The sequence below is a fragment of the Diospyros lotus genome, chromosome 12 (assembly GCF_014633365.1).
Source record: "Diospyros lotus cultivar Yz01 chromosome 12, ASM1463336v1, whole genome shotgun sequence".
Lineage (NCBI taxonomy): Eukaryota > Viridiplantae > Streptophyta > Magnoliopsida > Ericales > Ebenaceae > Diospyros > Diospyros lotus.
This window is the reverse complement of record NC_068349.1, coordinates 644,085-664,502: the sequence shown is the minus strand read 5'-3', so window position 1 is coordinate 664,502 and position 20,418 is coordinate 644,085. Positions and strand designations below refer to the sequence as shown.

The following is a 20,418-nucleotide window of genomic DNA, read 5'->3' as shown; positions in this document are numbered from 1 at the left end:
TATATATATATATATATATATCTGGATAACGATCTATGGTCCAAGTCAGAATGGGAAATTCATCCCTATTGGACCCAGATTGTCCAAGTCAGACCAGGGATCATGGTCCTATATATTATTTATATATATATATATATATCAGGGGGCACAGGCCAAGGACTAGCCAACAGATCACAAGAAATTACTTGTCAGCTACAGAAGATATAAGTGGCAACTGTCCTACATTGATCAAGGGGTTTAAAATTTAGGACATACACCAGAAAACTAATATTCACAAAAACTTCCCCCAAGGGTCTGGTCTGGACATAATAAATGACGCGCGTGCCCTACAACCCCCCCCCCCCCCCCCCCCCACCCCCCCCCAAAAAAAAAAAACCACCTCTCTCTTCCATCCCTTTTCAATCCAAAAGGGGATATAATACATGACCTAGTCTACGGAAGGGGGCACAATGAAATAAGCCCCTCCATCCTGAGCAGGGGGATGAAGAAACTCTAATGAATCAGAAACAAAAAAGGCAATGCAAAAGGAGAGGTCAGACTCATGTACAAGCACCTCTATATCTATCTCTCAAGAGTTTCTAGGGTAACAACAATGTACATTACCAAACAAAAAGAAAAGTTTATCCTGCCACTATTCCTCTGGTATCTCAAGAAAACCTGCAATGATCATCACCGCTTTTTCATTTTACATTTCCATGATAGGTGATTGCCTTCATCTGCAAGAGCACTATTCTAAATTAGTATTTTTTTTATTGCAGTGCACAAAAATGCAAAGTCCCAGCTAAAATGCCATTTTTTTTAAGTAAAAGGGGCTTGAAAAAAATCAGTTATGTAATAAAGAAGCCAAGGGTTTATGTAATGGCATAGGAAAACAGATGTAAGAGGTGAAGAAAGCTTCAATTAAGCAATAGTGCAGATGAAGAGAGAAGATAAGCCCATTCGATTATCCAGAACTTTTGCATGTACAGGAACCCTTTCATTTTCCTTCTTAGTAAAACTGAAATTTAGATTGTCTTCAAAGAAATGATTATATGAAGAAGAAAAAAAGGATGAAGAGAATCTACCGATAACTCGGGATCAACAGCAAAATTGTCCACATGGCTAGCCTATGAAAGGAAACCAAACCTTGGCATGCCAGGTTACAGAACCTTTACCTGTACAGTGCTATTACAAGAGCATGCGAACCCAATCCAGGTGGAGTCAGCTGCTCTCAGGAATCGCAATTTGCCAGTCCATTGAAAAACTATTCATTCCAGTTTGGAGTTGGCAGGTATGATGTACAAACTGCTGTTCCCTGCCTGCAAACGCTGTGGCGGCAGCTGTTGTTGTGATTGCTGCAGCTGCTGCCACTGTGCACCACCAGGAGCCAAACTACCTGATGACTGCCCCTGCCCTAGCCCTTGGCTGACTGTAGGAATGGGTTCACTCCCAGCTGAATTTGCCGAAGCTGGACTCCCGGTAGGAGCCAACTGCACTGCTGGATTTAACATACCCGAATCATACATTTGTTCTGGCGCTTTCCACGGAGTGCCTGAGGACGAAACTGCTGGTCTTACAGTAATTGTACTACCAGAGGACTGAGGTATGGCCATTGTTGTACCCATCTGAAATGAGCTGCTCACAGCCTGTGGATCAGCTTGAGCTTGATTTGCTTGTGACTTGCTTGGAGGGTCAGAATTCAGTAGACGATTTTGCTGGACCACTCTTTGAACAGTCGGTAGAGTTTGATTCACTGACTTTTGCTGTGCCTGTAGTTGCTGGAGGTTTGAAGAACCCATAACTGAAGGTGGAACAGGTTGGGAACCTGGTATTGTATGACCAGAACCTGCTGGTACATCTGAATGAGAAGGCATCTGCTGAACATGCTTTGATGAAGTGATTGCTTGGCCAGAATACATATTTTGCTGGGAGTGAGACGGCTGATTTGAAGAATGGGGAGGCATTAAAGGTTTCGATGCTTGGATAGGGTTTAGTCCTGGCCCAGGATGTACACCCTGGCTTTGCATCAAATGCATTACCTGATCAGCTTTTTCTGCAGATTGGCCACCTGAAGCTGTGGAAAGGCCATTCAGAAGAGAGGGATCCATCGTCAGGTTCTGATGCATTAGCATGTTCCCTCTTCCTACTCCTCTAACAAGTTTAGCTGGTTGTTGAGTCTGTGGCTGTTGCCGTTGCTGAAGATGGTGCCTGCCAGTTTGCTGAAATGCCTGCTGTGGCTGCCGTTGCCGTTGTTTCCCAATCTGATTAATTAATCCATTACCACCTGTTTGGCTGTTCCTGTTCAGCACTTGAGGAGGCATGTGAAGCGTCTCCTGATGCTGTGACATGGGAATAGATGAAGATGATTGTGTCACAGGCACTAACGCTGGTCCAGAAGTTTGGGGTTGAACCTGAGAACTACTTTGCAGAGAAGATGATGTGGGGAGTTGGGGCTGTGATTGTACATGTGCCATGGGAACACTGGATGAAGCAAATTGCTGCTGCTGCTGCTGCAGTAATCTCTGCTGTAACTGCCTCTCCTTTGCAAAGCGAAATGCATACGCCTGCTGCTGCTGGGGGCTAGAGGCATGATTTGGTCCTTGAAGATGTGGATGTGGATGTGGATGTGGATGTGGATGGTGATGATTATTCAGCACATGAGACTGTTTTGGGACCATTTGATGTTGCGGATATGTCTGAACAGGGGGAGAAGAAGTCTGATTGGAGAACGCAGAACTTAACCCTCCGTAAGCAGAAACTCCTTGGTTGTTCCCCTGGGTTACCTGCATATGATGCTCCGGCACCACAATCTGCCTTTGATGCTCTGGGTTCTGGCCAGGCTATAACATCAAATAAAAAATGTTATTAAAGACGGTGAAACTTTTCATAATAGTAAAATTGCTTAAAAATTCCAAATTTACAAAGGTGAGGAGGTTATGGAAAACAAAAAATTCATAGCAGATGAGGGCTATAGATGGCTAGTTCTGTAAAAATAATTTACTTAGTCAATTAAAGAAATAAATAAAGAATCAATGCTGAAACCAATTTAAGTGTTCAGTTGATAAAGCAATTTTCAGGCAATTTTTATATGCTTGGACACTTAATAATTTAAACCTGCAGATACTATCAGAATCTCCTACCTACTAAACTTGGGACTGGAGGGTTAAGGATCCAAATCTATGATTTACAATGTCAATTTGAGTTACAAGTTGATTACATAATGGATCAGACGAGAGGGGAACATTCATTCTTGCAACAAGCTGTCAGTATTACGCATGAAGACATTGCATAATTTATGCTACATGCCTCAGCCTCACCATATAAAAGGCTTTAATTGATGTGACACCTCAACTTTGTTGACATCACATAAAAATTAGCATATAACTTCAAGTTATCACATTCTTAATGATTGGTGCAGGCCTAATTGTTCACACACATGTTTGTTGTCAAAGAAACTAGAACGCTAAATCAAAGCTGACTGTGCTTGATTTCAAAAGGCAAAAGTCCATATAAAACTAAAGAAAGACATTTCCCATTCCTAATATAACTGTCACTTGAGCAAATTTAAAGAAATTTCTTAAGCAAGTCACAAAAAGACACTTCTTATTTATTGCTAGAGGAATTTAAGGTATTCCAAGTCTTTAATATCAAAATATTCTTGTTGGGATGACTGACAACTCCTTGCTAACATGAAACTTCAAAGAGCAACAAATATTAATGCAAAAATAATTGTCTCCACAATGAACAGATTTATGAAGCCAAGGAGTGCAGAGTGCCAATCTGACATCTAAATTTGAAGCCAAACAAAGAACTTGGTGACAAATAAGATGTTCATAAAAGACATGTTAGTCCAGAAGAAGAAAATGGTAACCAACATACCCTCATCATATTTAAAGAATCCCGAGGTCTCAACACTGAGTTCCCTTGACCACCACCAGCTACAGAGTGTGTACTAACAGGGCTCAGCACTGTTCCCATACTGGAGGAAAGGACACTCCCAGAGTTCAGCATAGGTGATGGGGCAATTCCTTGACACCCAGGCCTTGCCATAGGCATACTTCTATTCATTCCAGACATAATGCCCATGCCATTCCCACTTGGCCTCATACGAACACCACGCTCACTTCCTGGAGAAGCCCCAGAAAGAGGTAGGCAAGGTGCCTGAATGTTTCTACCAGATAGCATCTGATTATATTGCTGCACCCTCTGCTGCTCATCAGTAGGTAAAGATGCTGACCTAGAAGCACCATATCTACCATCCCTAAGAGTAGCACAAAATAAGATAGTTTAAGACAAAATGAGAATTTCATGCCTGGACAAACAGGTAATACGCACAAAAAGTCACATACCTAACAGAGGAATTATGTGGAGCAGATGGAGCCAAAAAGTTATTGCCAATACCCATGTTTGAAGGTCCTTGTAATGAGGAATTTGCAGTGGAAGCGGGAAGAACAGATGCAACTGTGCCCTGGTTTGATATTCCTAAACCACTGGCATGGGGGGTTTGGCATCCATGTGAAAGAACATCGGGGCTTGGTGCAGTTGTATCACAGAGGTCAAGAGGCCTTTATTGAAACATTTGAAAGACAAAAACATTCAGCATTGCAATTTCTCAAGCAATAAAAATTTATCATGGCATTTTGACATGAAAGATATTAAATCAAATAACTACTTATTGGAGTGGAGGTTACTATTCAAAAATAAAGAAAAATGCCATAAAGCAAAGAAGCACCAGAACTTACGTGAGTGGATGGCCACCATTCAGATTATTTGGGCAAACTTGAGATAAAGCATGCACATGGGAATTGTGTGGCTGGATTGGTTTTGAGTCCTGGTTATCATTCTTGAAAAGAAAAAATAAAATAAAATAAAAAAAGTGAATATCATCGTCATGAAAGAAATCAAAACCTGAGAATTGATATGAATAACAAGCTTAAAAGGTGGTAGGTATCTGCATCCCGAACCATTAGTCCCCTAAGAAATATTTTTGCTTTTTCTCCTACATATACCTAAGTAACACAACATGCAACAATTTTGGAACTTCAATATAACAATATCTGAACTCATTGTCTGCAGAGTGCAAGGGCTCGTTCAGTTGTAGAAAATGTTTTCAATTTTTTATCTCCAATATTTCTATAAAATCTCTAGTTTTCATTTTCCATAGAAAAATTGAAAAGGCATTCAAATGTTAGAAGTAAATAAAACTAATTTTCAATCTAAAAAAAATCAAAGCATGCACGCGCGCGCATGAGAGAGAGAGAGAGAGAGAGAGAGGGGTTTTTCTTGTGTAGCTTGTGTTCGAGAAGAAGATGGAGATATTTGGGGAAAATTTTGTGGAGAACTGCATTTCTCAAATCTCTAAATTAGTCTGGAAAATTTTGAAAATTTATTTTAGAAGATTTTCAAGTTCAGTTCAATCTTGGAGATCTATGTTTTCCCAATCTCCATTTTCTGTTTAGAAATTTTTTGTATTTAAATAAATTTTCTGTGGAGTAATTTTCTGGAAAATTGAGGTTGTTTTTCACAACTGAAAGGCCCCCAAATTTTGCACAAAATGCAGGTAATTTAAGCTCTAGGTTTGAGCAAATGAAACAAAAATGGACATATGTTATTACAAGAAGCTTCGAGAAAAGTTCCAGAAATGCAATATAATGGAATGGATGAAAACATTACTAGAACAATGCTGAAAGAGAGACGCTCACTGTTTCTTCAACACAGAAAATGCTGTCAGACACTAGTTTAGGTGGCATAGATTAATTAAATGGCAAACAGAATAGACCAGAGAAGTTGTTCTGATATATGCTATTGGAACAAAATCATAATTGGATCCTCATATCTATAAATACAACTCCTAGAATGCAGACGTACCTGTCTCCTACGACAATGCTGCTTCTGCGAAATCATTATAATTTTCTCAAAATGTGATTTGATCATATCTTCTTCAATTGGCCCCTGCAAACGTTGAAACAGCTGTCTGGCACTGCCCTGTATCATATGCATCACCAACAAACCACAAAATATTCATAAACCTAGTGGTGGCAGGAACAATGTATCTTGCAAAATCAAGATATTCAATATCAATTTTGACCTTGACAGAATAAAGAGAGTTTTTGTTTGTTCAAAAGAGAAAAAGAATTTGCCTTAGGAATTCCTGGTAAGGTAGATGGGTAAGTTTGACAAGACCCTGAATTTTCAGCACTGTCAGCACCATCACCAGGAGTCCCATCCATTAAAATTTTATGGCGCTCCTTGCATTCAGTGGGTTTACGAAATATACACTGCATATATTGCAACAAGATAAATATTAGGCAAAACAAGTTTAGACATTTATCCAAACAAAAGAAGATAACATATGTACAATAATGCATTAGGAATTGAAACTGCCTAGAAATTTTAAGAAATCATGGAAAGCTGGTCTAGAAACCACCAGAAATTAGGATTACTGATACAAGGAAATTCATGTTGACTTACCTTTAACTGAAAAGTACTGTTGATAGCATCACTAACAAGTTCCCAATGCGGACCCAGATCATGCACAAGGACAACAAGGGCCTAATTGTCAACAGCCAACAAGTTTCAGCCCACAATCATATTGATGTTATCAACAGCACCAAAAATTCTATTTCAGGTATGAGAAAGAAACTGAACCTGATCTTCGAAGACTGACCATAAACTTCCTAACCCAGGTTGTCCAGTAGGCATCTGCAAGAAAGATGAAATGCTTAAAATTCAGACATTGTATTCAAATAAAGCTAGAGCACCAGCAATGCGAAAAGGATAAAACACATTTTCAATTAATTTATATCCAGTACCTTCGGTGACTTGACTTTTCTTCCCCGATCCCGGCCACCAAGGATTTTAATGAATTTATTAGGGTTGGACATATTACTCATCTGGGAAGCCACGGGAGAAGGAATTGATCCAGCTGTTGGAGTAAGATTGTCAAATGAACTATCTACTGATTGCCTCAACTTTGGCTTCTTCATTATGTGTTGGCCAAATAGACCTTCAAGTAACATGGAGAAAGGAGAGGAGACATGAAAGGTAACACATGTCAACCAACAGTCAAAACAGATATCAGATGGAAAAAGAAACTTACCATTGCTTCCGTTCGACTCGAGCTGACAAGTGTCCAATCTATTTTTTGGATGATCCCTCTGCATTTTGAAGGACATCTAGGGAAGTTAATGGGCTAATAATGGCAATTCTAGGGAATACAAGTAATGGATAACCCTTTTTAGCTGATAAAATGAATGAATTAAGTAATTAGACACAAACCAACTACAGCAACATAAGAGCGTCTGCAAAGATTGCAAAAATAATTATAAGTTTAAGACATGTATTGTTTTCTGTTTCTTGCAAAAAGAAAACATCTGTTCTTTTACAAAAGACTTTGAAGTGCAAACGGCTTCAATTATTATTCACCCACACATTTTACTTGTTTCAATAACAAGTAAAATAACCTTTTTTGTGCGTGCGCGTGTTCTCATTATGCATGAACGGAAAAAAATTCTTTTGGTCCATTGGAAAACAAATGAACAAACTAACAGCTCACAAAGCCAACAGCTACACCGTCGGCCTCAAAAAAGGCATGAAAGTAATTTTTAAATGGGAAAGTTGCAATAACCATTAACCAGCCATGAGGTTTGGCTTAATTGAAAGAACCACTCCTGACATTTCAAAAATAGCAATAACCTCCCTTGTTAAATAAAGGCATAAAATGACCATTTAACTCTTCTTTCTGTCTCTCTCTCCTCTCTCATCTAATTTTAGAAAAATAAAAGAAAATGACAACCAATTGTCCCCAGTTGCCGCCGACCACTATTGTAACCAATCTGGGTTCAACAAACCCAGGTGAAGGGTTCAACACCCAAATTCATTTGGGTTTGTCGAACCCATATGAATATTTGGTTTGACATTGACAAACCCAGATGAAGGGTTAGAAATCCAAATTCATCTAGGTTCGACACCTAGATTCTTTTGGATTTGTTGAATCCATATGAATTTTTGGGTGCAATGAACCTAGATGAAGGGTTCGAAACCAGATTCATTGGGTTCGTCGAACCCAAATGCGCATGGGTTCGAAGAACCCAAAATGGAGGGTAGAACCTAGATTCTTCTGGGTTTGTTGAACCCATATAAGTCTTTGGATGCAACAAACCCAGATGCTTGCAAGAGAGTGAGAGAGAGAGAGAAGGTGGAGATGGTGGCAACTAGCAGTGAAGGGAGGTCGGCGGTAGTGAAGGGAGAGATGGTGAGGTTTGGTCAAGAAAGGAGATCAGAACCTAGTCAATGCCACTAAAGGGGCAGACAACAGTGAAATGAGAGATGGTGGTGGTCGGCAGTAAAGGGAGCATCCGTGAGGGAGAGAAAGGGAAATGAGGGAGGACAAAAGAGAGAGACAGGGAAGTAAGGGAGGATGGAGGAGAGAGGAGAGAGAAATGAGAGTTTAAGAAAAGAGAGAAAGAGGTTTTAATGTTAACTAGGGTATTTTGCTCATTTCCTAATATTCAACTGGGGTTAACTAGTGGCAAGGGGCAAATTGCAACCTAGCATTAAACCTCAGGATACTCGCTATATTTTCTCAAACTTAGGGGTAGTTCTTGCAATTATCTTAAACCTCAAGGGTACAACATGCAATTTTCCCTTTCTAAAAAAATGTGTCAAACCAACTCAAGTTTTGTGTTGTCTTTCCAAAATTTTGAAAATAAAACAGAAAAAACATAAGTTTATTCATATTTGGAAATTTGTAATTTGCCTGATCTTTTTGCCCCTTAAGCAGCATGGGCCAAACATCATCAGCAAACTGTACACTGAACTTATGGGCTACACATCTTATAACCTGCAGGGGTTCTATCTGAATTGTGGTAAGATGCCAACTAGGAACCCTTTTACATAATTTTCTGGGGCCACGGTCGTCATCAATTTACTGAAAAAGATGCTCTCAGATGCTTAGAACACAAGTTCTTATCAAGCTCATATCGAAACAACACAAGATGCTTACAAAATGCTTTCATATCGAACCAACTATTTTTTCCAAAGAAAACAAAACATACCAGCTCAGTTTGAAAGTTGTTATCGAGCTGCCATCTCTGTTCATAAGTGGAAGCCTCCTGCAACAACATAGAATAAACAGTAACAAGAATTAAACAAAATGAAAAAAAAAAAAAAGAGTATAAACTTCAAAGGATAATGAAGTCCAAGCATATATTGGAAATATAGACCAATACCAGATGCTTTGCCTTCTTCTTTTTCTTAGGTTTTGATACTTCTGCAGAATCAAATGGTATTTGCTTTTCAAAGTTACCCAGAGATTCAACTTCCAAACTATTTGGAATCTGGCAACCGCCACGCAGAGTACTCTGATCATCCTGAAAAGAATTGGTATCATCACTGGAAGCATCGGTCTTAATTGGACTGAGAAAACCCCCAGAAGTGCCAGAATTGAACGGCACCAAAGCCCTCTGCCTGGAAGGAGTCCGTATGCGCTTTGTTGGAATCAGACCAACAGTGAGACTGTTGGCAGGCCGTTTTCCCATTGATATAGATTGTCGAATCCCAACTTTATCTTCCATGCATAGAGCTCCTAGATTGATTGATCTCACAGCAGAAGATTTTGGTAAATTTTTCTTTTTCTGGGCAGATTTTGATGGCTTGCTACCCTCATACCCTCCACAAAAATTATACGTGCTTGTTTCACCTTCATCCTCTTCGAGCACATGTTCTTGAGATCCATAATCTGGAATAAACAATAACAACAACAATTATACACCTTAATCCATACTTAAGATATGGAAACAAAATTATTGGTCACGCAGAATCAAACAAAAAGAAAAAAGAGTGTTACCATAAAAGTCTCAACAATACCTGTTACAACATCATACATCGAAGTGTCTCCTTCCTGTTGGATGCTACTGCCAGTTTTCTGAAAGAAGAAGAGGACACAAGGAAGGGTATCAGATGAAGATAAGGCAACAAAGGGAACAAGAATTATAATCAAGAGTTAATGACAAGACAATCAACCCACAGTAGACTTTTCCCACCAATAGCTGACAAAGAAGAGGCTGTATGAACTATGAAGAATGGTATTGAAATCATTTTCTCATGTTAGTGAGAAAATATTCCCAAATAATTATTAGGTCAAAAAGAGAATATTGATTATATACATCACAATATGAAATCATATCAATTGTCAATAGACTCCTAAAATATGGAGGAAGTTTATTTAGCAAAATAAATAAATATATAAAATGTGAATAATAGGTTAAAGTACAGATTTTATTAACATGATTCACTTCAATTGATGAGCTGGAATTCTAAGTTAAACCACACAAAAAAAGAGTTCACTAATTCCTCCATCATCACCATAACTAATAAGGTTATGGAATCTAATTTTGCAGTATACTCCACAATCTTACTTGTCCAACTTGCCTATTCAATATTAGATGAGGAATTCTTTTTGCAACTTGAAGTATGTGTTCATACACCCAAAGCTTCCACATATAGGCAATTTTAACTATATTACGACTAGTAAAATGAGATACTTAAAATCTCCCACCAAAAAAGGGGGGAAAAAAAAAAGAAAGTGTTGTTGTTTGCATAGAGTGTAAGCCCTAGAAGAAACCAGTGAAGTCCATAGTATCAAGCGGCAGATTATTCTAAGTATAGTTATGTACTTATGTATGAGGGGTATAATAGAAAATGTGTAGTCTTTTATTTCCCTTGTAATATCCGCTCATAATGTCTATAAATAGAAGACATAAGGCAGCCGTTTGATAGAGATCATTCATTCTAAATGTGCAAGTGCAGTGTGCGAGAGGAAAGCTAGAAGAAAGATAGACTTTGTAATCTCCAAGATTGATTGTACTCGTGTGTGCGTGAGAGAGAAAGGGACTCTTGTGTACTGGTTTCATCACTTCTTTAGTGGATTTCTATCGGATCTTGAAGGCTGGATGTAGGGCCCTTTACGAAGTCTGAACCAGGATAAATTTGCGCATCTTCTTGATTGGTTTGTTTGGTTGTTTCTTTCATTTTTTTAAAACTGTTTTCAATTCAGTTTTTCATTTCTGTGTATTGGATTGATTTTGGGAGAGGGTGTGAATCATATTGGCATATGAATTGAGTGATCCTAAGAGCTCCTAATCCCAACAGAAAGAAAGAAAAGAGAAGGGAAGTCGCCAATTCCAAGCCTCAAATTCCATTTGCAAAAACGAAAAATATTATCTAATCTTTCTGTTCTTATGGCATAAAAGACTGACCAAGAGCCAAAAATTTTGTCAGAATAAGTTTTATAATCAAATTATCTCAGGATCACCTTGTAAGTGAGCCAGACTTTAGCAAAACTAAAGAAGCTAGGTCCACCTGACAAGACTAGTACTAAGGAGTCCTGCGTAAGTTCGAGTACATTTTTTAGCCCCAAAAAAGGAACAATATCAAAGAACATGGAAAAAAAAGACACCTAGAGGGGGTGAATGCTACACAAAAGAGGAACACAAATTGAGAAAATAGGAGCCTAATAAAAAGGGAGTATCCTCCCTTAAACCACAAAAAAAAAAAAAGGAAAATAAGAATGGTTCCCTCAACATTACTGATTTATTTCTCTATGACCTAATAGCACCATTATTCAGCTAGTGCCAGAAATACCATACAAAACAAGGTGTGTCCATCCAAGCACACCCCCCAAACTCTATTCTAGACAAGCACTACCCGAGAAACAAAAATAAATAAGTAAATAAACCACCTAAAAATTTGACCAACCAGCTCACTCTTTAGTTTACCTCATCTTGCAAAGAACAATTAGCATGTTCAACACCATGATCAGAAAAGGTAAGTATTTTTCAATAACCCCTCTAAATTTAGCTTTTGGCACATGCTAAACTAATGCTTTATAAGAAACAATATGTTTAACCCTAATATCTCATAGATTATTTTGGGATTCAAATTCCACGGAGAACTGAATAATGTGTCAAGATTTACTTTAATCATAAGATATGCAAAGAAGAAATTCCACCTTTCTCCCCATATATCAAAAGAGAGTTAAAATATCCTGTTACTGACAGACAATTAACACTTAGCCTGAGCTTGTTTTACTTCTAGGTCACATTAAATTTTCTCAGGGAAACTACACACAAAGACCCATATAAAATTTCCTTAAAGAAAAAATCGTAATAATTGAGAAATTAAATTGAGATACCTATTTATGTAGTTTTAATATGATTTATTTTCATTTTTAGATCATTATGTTTGGTTCTTCTAAGTGTTTGTGCATTCCCCCTCTTCAGCCATTTCCATATAATACCATTATTACTTATAAAGAACAAGGAATCTCATTGACAATATAGAACCAAAAAGCTGAAATGGTTTGATTCCATCTATTCCACATAACAACACACGTCAATATGCTTACCTCAACATGCACTAAATGAGATTCCATTGATTTTCTATATTTTTCCATTGCACCAGGAGGCACCGTATAGAAAAGGATTTCCTGCAAAGGACAAAACTTAATGTCCAAATTTAGTAGGAAAAGATACTAAAACAAAGGTTCGAAATTCTGATATCCTGAAACAGTTGATCAGTTCTTTATTTATTTATTTTTTCCCCCCGCGGGCAGGGGGGGGGGGGGTGTGGGGTGTTACAGGAGTGAAGTATCTGATTAACCAAAAAGTACGAAGTGTAAGTCCATACTTCATCCCGTGACACTTCTTGAATGCCAAAATCAGATATCCTGTCAGGTGTTGCCAGTGCTTCAACTAGGCTTAGGCTAAGTGGCATGAGAGAGGAATTATACTTCAAAAACCTTACTGCATATCCCTGAACAGCATATGAAAAATTCCTTCCAGGACATTGCAGCCCTACTTTGCTCAGTTCCTGGACAACAACATCACCATACAAGCATGTTGAGTATGAAAACAACTTTGAGTTCTTCCCACTTTCTACCCAATTTCTCCCTCCCAGGAAAAGGAAAAGAGAGGAAGAAGAGAAAAAAAAGAAATTATAAGTCATGATACAAGAAAACAATAAACAGTTCATCCTATCAAAAAGGATAAATTAGCCACAAAAAGCAACTTACCAAGAACATGCATATTGATGAGTTAAACAACCACCATATCAAATTTAAAGCATAACTTTAATTGATCAGCATGCTAAGATAAAATGAGCCATAGTGAAACATCTCTCAGGACATCTTTCCAGATGCTTTTGTTCTCATAGACTAGTATTAGAACAAGTACCACCATGTGAAAACATCTTATAAAAGCTTCATCAACCGTCATAGCGTACTGGAAGGTCAGCCAAATTTTCTTTCTATCATAAGTAGAATATTGGCAAAACTAGTAACTCTTAACATTAACAAATGACAACAATGATCAATGATATGGGAACAGTTATGCTAAAGGAGCACATTATTTCCGTGCTCAATTGAACCAGCCAGTTCAAAACCCTCAGTAGATTTTACCAAATGTGACTCTATCAAAAGAAGTACGTGTGACATCCAATATCCAAATATCTTATAACCAGAAAATAGAAAAATATTCTCACATATAGATCCGGTTATATCTCTGTCCTTTTGGTGTAGTATCACCTCAATATTTAGTTTCCTATTTAATGATCAAACAAGGATGTACAGATGTTGCTTAGAAAAATTCATGCTGTAAATCAAAGACTAAGATAGACAAGGACCTGGTACCTATGAAACATTCAACCACACTGTACGAGATGAAGAAGAAAAGTAAAAGAAATAGCACCACTTCCTCCATCTAATAACTGAATGGGATTGAATAGGGTTGAACACAAACCCAAGCAGCAACATGTTCCTGGTATCATACCAACCAAACTAAAAAATATTGGCAAAGCAATAGGTAAACACCATATAGATTTTTCAATCATCATGTGACCAAATTCATTCCCAACCTTCCTGGATCAAACTAAATCCTCCTATTTTTCTTTTTGCTTTTTTCTTTTTTTTAATAAACATCTATATATAAAGAACCACCTTAAGGGGGAAAACCCTGATACTTTCAGTTGTAAGAAGAAATAGCAAGATACTACTATTTTGATGTACCTCTGCTGAATGCCAGAACTCCATAATAGCTTTTGCTAAGGTGTGAGCCACTTTTTTCTGCTTCCTGCATAAATTTTGTTCTTCAAATCTGAACTGAGAAGTAGAAGCAATTTGATGGCATACTTCAGCAGCAGCAGTAATCTTCCAGAGCCGCTCCTATTAGTAAAGTGAAGGTAGTAATAAGCACTTACAGGAAAGTTTCAAAGACAAAAAAGAAACTTGCAATCAATATGGTCAAATATATCAGCAATCAATGTGCTACACAGATACCATACAGAAATAGATATTTTTGAAATCCTGAAAATTCAAACCTGGACAAAATCATTTGCCAACCATGCCATTTCTTCCAGGACAAAGTCCCAGTGAAATTTTCTATGATCATCTGAGGGCAAGGTAACAACAGACAGCTCAGCAATCCTTTTGCGCTTCGCCTGTTTATTGCTATATAATGTCAGGCCATGGACCTAATGATGAACGTAACCACAAGGGTCCTTTACTTTTAAACAATTAAAAAGGCAGAAAACAAGTTGATTGAGACAAGAAAATGACCTCTATGATCTGAGCCTCTTCTAAGATAGAATCTTCACGTTCTCTGTTTGCCAAGCTCGAGTCAGTCTCAAAACAAGTTTGTTGCTCAGGAGCATCAGCGGAACCCCTAACAGACAATGTAGTCTCCCCAAGCACAGGCATAGAGGGACCCATGGAATCCTGCAGCCTAGCACAAGAATTCTCCTCTTGAGGATTCAAATTATAGTGGGCAGAGGATTCCATAGGGCTCCTAAGTCTACCAGCACAATCACTTCCATTTTTAGGGTTCAAATTATCAACCAATAAATGTCCAGGGTTTCTTTCCATATCTGATGCATTAATACCATCACCTTCCATCCCCTTAATTTTGGTAAGCGACTTCACCTCATTTAGTGAGCCAGATCCACTTCCACGTAATTCTTCCCCAGTTCTAGAAATACAACTATTGCTTTGGTGGCTTTGATGAATGGAAGTTGAGGGTTCAGCATTTGTGGAAGGATAATGGCCATCAGCCTTCTTCTCATTCTTTTCTTTTATCATTTCATCCCCTTCTATATTTGGTGTTCCTACAGCCTCCAAGGTTTGTTCCTTATCATTTCCATCAGAATCAACATTTCTTACATTATTAGGTGGATGACTATCATTATTTCCATCTAAGCTAAAGCTGGTTTGGGTGCATGAGGATTCTGACTCTAAACCCTTTGTGCTAAATGCAGCACTGCTATTTTGAACTTCATTTGGTGTGATTTTTTTATCACCCCTGGAAGTGCTAAACCCATTCAGTTGACCACAACTAGTTTGATTTTCAGCTCCTTCTATAGGAATAGAAAGAGGCAAACGAACTGAAGCTACATCATCTCTTCCATAAACAGAATCAGCCCCCTCACATCCTACAGCAGATTTTTCCTGAGCATCAATTTGAGCAGATTGATGTTGGTTATCCTGAAAGCTTTTGGATGCATTAAAATCAGGTAGAGGCTCTGGCTGACAAAGTTTTGCCAGTCCACTAGTGGGTTCAGTGGCTTGTACATTATCTAACACCCTATCTACCTGACCATCAGAAGGTACAACTTTAACAGCTACATTACTGCTTGGACTTGTAGGCATTGAGTTGCAATTTGAAGAAACATTCTGGTCTTTTTGCATATCAAGTACCGACCTCTTCACAACTTTCAGGACATGGCGTGAAGGCAAGGAAGAGCCATAACCACCCCGAGATGGAACTACATCTGCTGAACCTGATCTAGCACCATCACGATTAGGTCGTGACCTGTTTCTTCGTTTATATGCTCGATTTGGAAGGCCAAAAGCAGCTGAGTCCCCTGACCCTTTTGCATTTTGACTCTTATCCAACTGAGAAGATTGTTTTGAAAGAACAATGTTTGCCCGGCTGGGTTGCACAGAATTTCTTTCAGCTTCAACAAATTCACTTTCACCATCTAATAACAACAGATTATCAGCACAATTGGGTTCAGAAACTGTAGGAGCACCTGGCCTGCCACTGCTTTCAACAGAATCTCCTCCACGTGGCGAAGCAGTCAATGCAAAACTACCTTTAGCTTCACTGTGGTAGTAAAATAGTACATTAGGTGACTAGAAAAGTAAAGAATATAAAACTGATTGTTAGTGACCAAATATTGCAATTGAAGTAAACGAGGAAACCTTGTCACAATCTGCTCAGGAGGCTGATCTGTCAGTGAAGTAGATTGGACACTAATAGATGCTGCACTACCAAATTTGAAGTCCAAGGGATTGCCACCCTGTTGAAAAAGAAGTATTTTATTACCTGAAAATGTATTGACTGGTCCCAGATCCATCCCCAAAAAAGAAATCATAAAACATAGAAGGGCTAAAATTGCCATACTTTCTCCAAAAACTCTAACTCTCTTCTCCTTTCTGCACGGACATCATACTCCTGCCTGTTGTCAACCATCACAATAATTTGTTTATTTATATTGACAACATGAACTAAACCAATAAAATTACTAATTTCAGTACTGTTTTCATACTGTTTACCCTCGGCAGCCAGGAAATAAAGCAGAGAGGCATGCTATTACCTCAGTTCTGCTTGAGCCTTCTCAATTGCTGCGAGTCGTGGAGAAGTTTTGGTATTGATTCCAACTCCATTTTCAACAACTCCTCCCATGGAATCAGCCTCAGCATGGACTAGAAGGGTAGATTGTAAGCTGCACCCATGCTTTCCAACCTTGATTTACACAAGAATTCTCCTCTTATTAATTCATGACTACCATCAAGTTCCTAGAAGCAGAATGATGAACAATCATAATGAGCGCAAGAAGAAAAAATTACAAACAAGATGTTAATGTTAAGACAAAATCTGTCTATGTCCTCCAACAATTAGGAAAGTGGAAATAAGATTTCGAAAGAAAAAATAACTAGACAGATTAGGCTGACAGCATCAGGGCAACTCCTTCAGACCCAACTAGCAAGAAACAAGACTGAAAAAATCACTATATTATCATTGCTTTGGAGATGGTCTACATTCATTTTGCAGGTCTATCCTGTTTGCATAACTTTCCTCAGGGAAAACATGAGAATGCCATGGTCAAGATGCACATGCACATGACAACATAATAAAAAAAGTCAAAACTACTTTAGAATATGGCATCCATAAATATGACAAGCTATCATTTCTTCAAACAGGCTGCACACAGGAAATCTTGGTAGAAAAATAATTAAAAAGACAAACTACCTCAGAATATGAACAGTGAGAATTTCAAGAGGGCAGTGAGGGCTAGCAACCCTTTGGACCTTATCCTACTAATACCATTTGTCTGCAATGCACTAACCAGCATCAATGAGGCAATGATAAGTTTAATGATAAAAGCATCCAAATAGTTCACAGCTGAAAGGCATTTGGCAATGGTCATCTAAACTGGGGGTCAAGTCTCGCAAGGGACCAACCATCTTTACCTAATAACCATATGTAGGAAACCTTATTAAGCACAACAACAAAAAAAAAAATGGGAACGACGAAATATTCCCCACAGCCAAAGCTAACTGAAAATGAAAATAAAAGTGAAGAAACAAAGATTATTTAATGCAGCAGTGTCATATTATTAAAGAAAGTTATCATCGGTATTATATTATTTTAATGCAACAATGCTGTTGCAACTAACAAATGTGCACGGGAAAACATTTCCAAGATGAGAAGATCACTAATGGTGAGCAACAAAAGCAGTACATGAGACACAAATGATCTCTTTCCCAGCATGCTCGTCCAAGAAGAACTCTTGTTTTCTATATCAAGAATCATCAAGATAAGTAAGAACGTTATTTCTAGATGAAAGACCATTTCAAGTACTTTAATCAAAATAAGTAACTAGGGGATCAATAAGCTAAGAATCAAAGACAGTCCCATAAGAAATAACTAGAGTAAAGCAAAGATGTCAAGTCCACATCAGACACCAAAATCTCCATAACTCATGGACATGTGCCCAACACATCCTAAAATTCTTCAAGGCCAAAAAAATGAACTTAACTTGTGAGATAAACAAAAGCTTCCTGGATAAAGACATCCACATTTTTAGGTAAGAAAAGTTTTTCCACGCGTACTTCTGAAATATATGTTTACATTTAAGTGTCAAATTTGAATTAAAAAAATACAAGAAATAGATGTTTAGAGTATACTTTACATATAATGAAACAGCAGTTAAACTAATTCTATTGGAGATTGTATACATCCATTTAGGCATATTTATTTATGATACATATCGATAAACAAGTATATCAGCATTTATAACACTGTGGCATCCTCATTGTGCTGGTTACATCTTTATTTAGAATTTTATACATGAGCTGATGAAATGCATGTCTTATCATACTCACAATTATAGTCTGCATCCATGCATCATGTCCAATAAGTGGGAATGCTATCATTGCAAATTAACTCATGTTGACAGGGAAATGTGGTCATAACAGAAAAGCACTTGAGCAAGTGCAAAAGAAAGCTCCTTTATAACCAAAACGGTTAAATTGGAACCTATATTATCCCAGAAGCACAAAATTTGTGCCAAATGCATTAGGTGTGCAAAATATGGGTGTAACAAAGATAAAAGGGGTTACGCTAGAAATGTGGCCATACAAGAAAAGGATAAAATTAGAAATAAGATTATTCATAATGAGATCAAAGCGGCTCCTATTGAAAATAAGATGCTTAAGAGGGTTTAATCATGTGAGAATAAAACTGATAGAGGCTCCCATGAGGAAAGTGAACATAATGGAACAAGTCCTTAACAGAAGAGGTAGAGGAAGATCAAGAAAAACTTGGTGCAAAACTCTTAGATATGATACGAGTTACAAGGCCCTTACAGAGATATGATCATAGATAGAAATGATTAACAATTATAATATATATAGTCAACCCCGCCTAGTGGGATTAAGACTTGAAGTGTTGTTGTTTTAAGGGAAATACAACTAAATATGTATGTGATCACTCAGGCATCCTAAATGTAGTAAAAAAGAAAAAATATTAACATCACAACAAAGTGGCGCATGATTATAACAATTATCAAAAGATAGCATCAGCTTTTGTAACCACAAGAAAGTTCCCATGCACAGAGAAGGGATTTCAGCCACAACCCAAGCAAGCAAGAAGGCTTCATAGAACTGGAAAAACTACAATGTAACATAACAAATATGACATTGGTGAACTATTTCAAACTCATAGATGCAACCGTTGCAGAGTAATTTTCCATACAATGTTCAAACTATTTACAATTGTCCATCTTGTATAACCGTCGCAGAGTAATCATCGAGCCAACTAAACTTAAATGCATTCTCAATCGGCTGACAACAGAAAAATGAAGTCAAAGGAAATTAAGTAAATATCTCCCATACATATATGGAAAACAGCATAGAAAACGCCTCCCAGCACTAAGCATAATAATTACAACAAGAGATTGTCACACTGTGCATTCCGGACTCATGTACTCTGTTTACTCCAAATCCTGTCTATCAGCACCACTCATATCCTTCAAAATCTTTAGTGGGCACCTTCAATTATTAAGTAAAATTCAAAATGACTAAGCATGGAATAAAACACATCCCTACTTAATCCACCTGCAAGAGCACAGCAAGTTCCCACGTTCATCAAGCGCCAATTCACTTAGCCACGTGCAAAAACAAGGCTCGGCATGCAAAAACACAATTAAATTAACCATAATTTAGCATTCACTGATTCAAAGATCATCCCTTTCGAACAACAGCCCAGACCCTAGGGTTTGCACGACAAAGCACATTCAGTCCAAATTTCTAGGGTTTGTAGCAATAAAGATCAAAAATCACCTGAATTGCAACCAAAACTCGGAAAATTTTCAGCTAGGGCTAAACCAGCGCCCTCCTTCCAACTTCCTCTCTCTTCTAGGGTTTTTGGTTTTGATGCAACGAACCTCAATTCCGACCACACAAATAAGCTCTGGAAAATTTCAACCACAGGAGCATTGAGTCTCTTCTCAAACCCTTTCCTTCCCTCTCTCTCTCTCTCTCGAATGCACAGGTATCGATATACAATTGTATGTATTTCAATTCTGGTTCGTCTTCGTGCTCGTCCGCTCTCTCTCCCTCTCTCTCTCTCTCTCAAGGGGTTTTTTTTCCCTCTCTCGCTCTCGCTCTCTCTGTAAACTCTGCGCCCACTTCGAGTAGTGGGCTGGGCCGTTTGGGCCAGGTCCTGGGCCGCTTGGGCCTACTTTTCTCCTTAGTTCATAGACGCCTTTGTCTATAACATTTCTCATCAATTTTTTTATTAAAATATTTATTTTAAAGTATTTTTTTCCCATGTTCATGCATTCAGATTTATGATAAAATTATAACTAAATATAATAGTTTAC

General features: G+C 38.0%; 1 protein-coding gene across 4 annotated transcripts; it reads right to left on the bottom strand.

Moving 5' to 3' along the window:
• Positions 1-542: 542 nt before the first annotated feature.
• LOC127787335 (chromatin modification-related protein EAF1 B-like) lies at positions 543-20,177 on the bottom strand. Of its 4 annotated transcripts, none has more exons than XM_052315313.1 (23): positions 19,877-20,177; positions 16,627-16,828; positions 16,434-16,488; positions 16,232-16,329; positions 14,591-16,133; positions 14,353-14,472; positions 14,042-14,197; positions 12,667-12,849; positions 12,386-12,466; positions 9,847-9,904; positions 9,210-9,718; positions 9,036-9,092; positions 7,079-7,136; positions 6,792-6,985; positions 6,628-6,681; positions 6,451-6,531; positions 6,120-6,257; positions 5,848-5,964; positions 4,722-4,822; positions 4,329-4,544; positions 3,859-4,240; positions 1,155-2,819; positions 543-716 (listed from the first exon to the last, which is right to left on the bottom strand). In XM_052315313.1, exons 2-22 carry the CDS (start codon positions 16,713-16,715, stop codon positions 1,248-1,250), a joined length of 5,862 nt encoding a protein of 1,953 aa, XP_052171273.1. In that variant the 5' UTR covers positions 16,716-16,828; positions 19,877-20,177; the 3' UTR covers positions 543-716; positions 1,155-1,247. The 4 variants fall into 4 exon arrangements, with proteins under 4 accessions (XP_052171273.1, XP_052171275.1, XP_052171277.1 ...); XM_052315315.1 differs by having other exon boundaries at positions 3,859-4,231; XM_052315317.1 differs by having other exon boundaries at positions 6,792-6,904.
• Positions 20,178-20,418: the final 241 nt, after the last annotated feature.

Bases quoted from the DNA above. Each gene is read 5' to 3' on its own strand.
- LOC127787335 (XM_052315313.1), bottom strand. From the start codon at position 16,715: ATGGGAGGAGTTGTTGAAAATGGAGTTGGAATCAATACCAAAACTTCT. The intron at 14,473-14,590 runs GTCATTTTCTTG...AGCAATAAACAG, and splicing joins AAGAGGCTCAGATCATAGAG to GCGAAGCGCAAAAGGATTGC. The intron at 6,986-7,078 runs GTAAGTTTCTTT...TGTTACTTGAAG, and splicing joins CGAGTCGAACGGAAGCAATG to GTCTATTTGGCCAACACATA.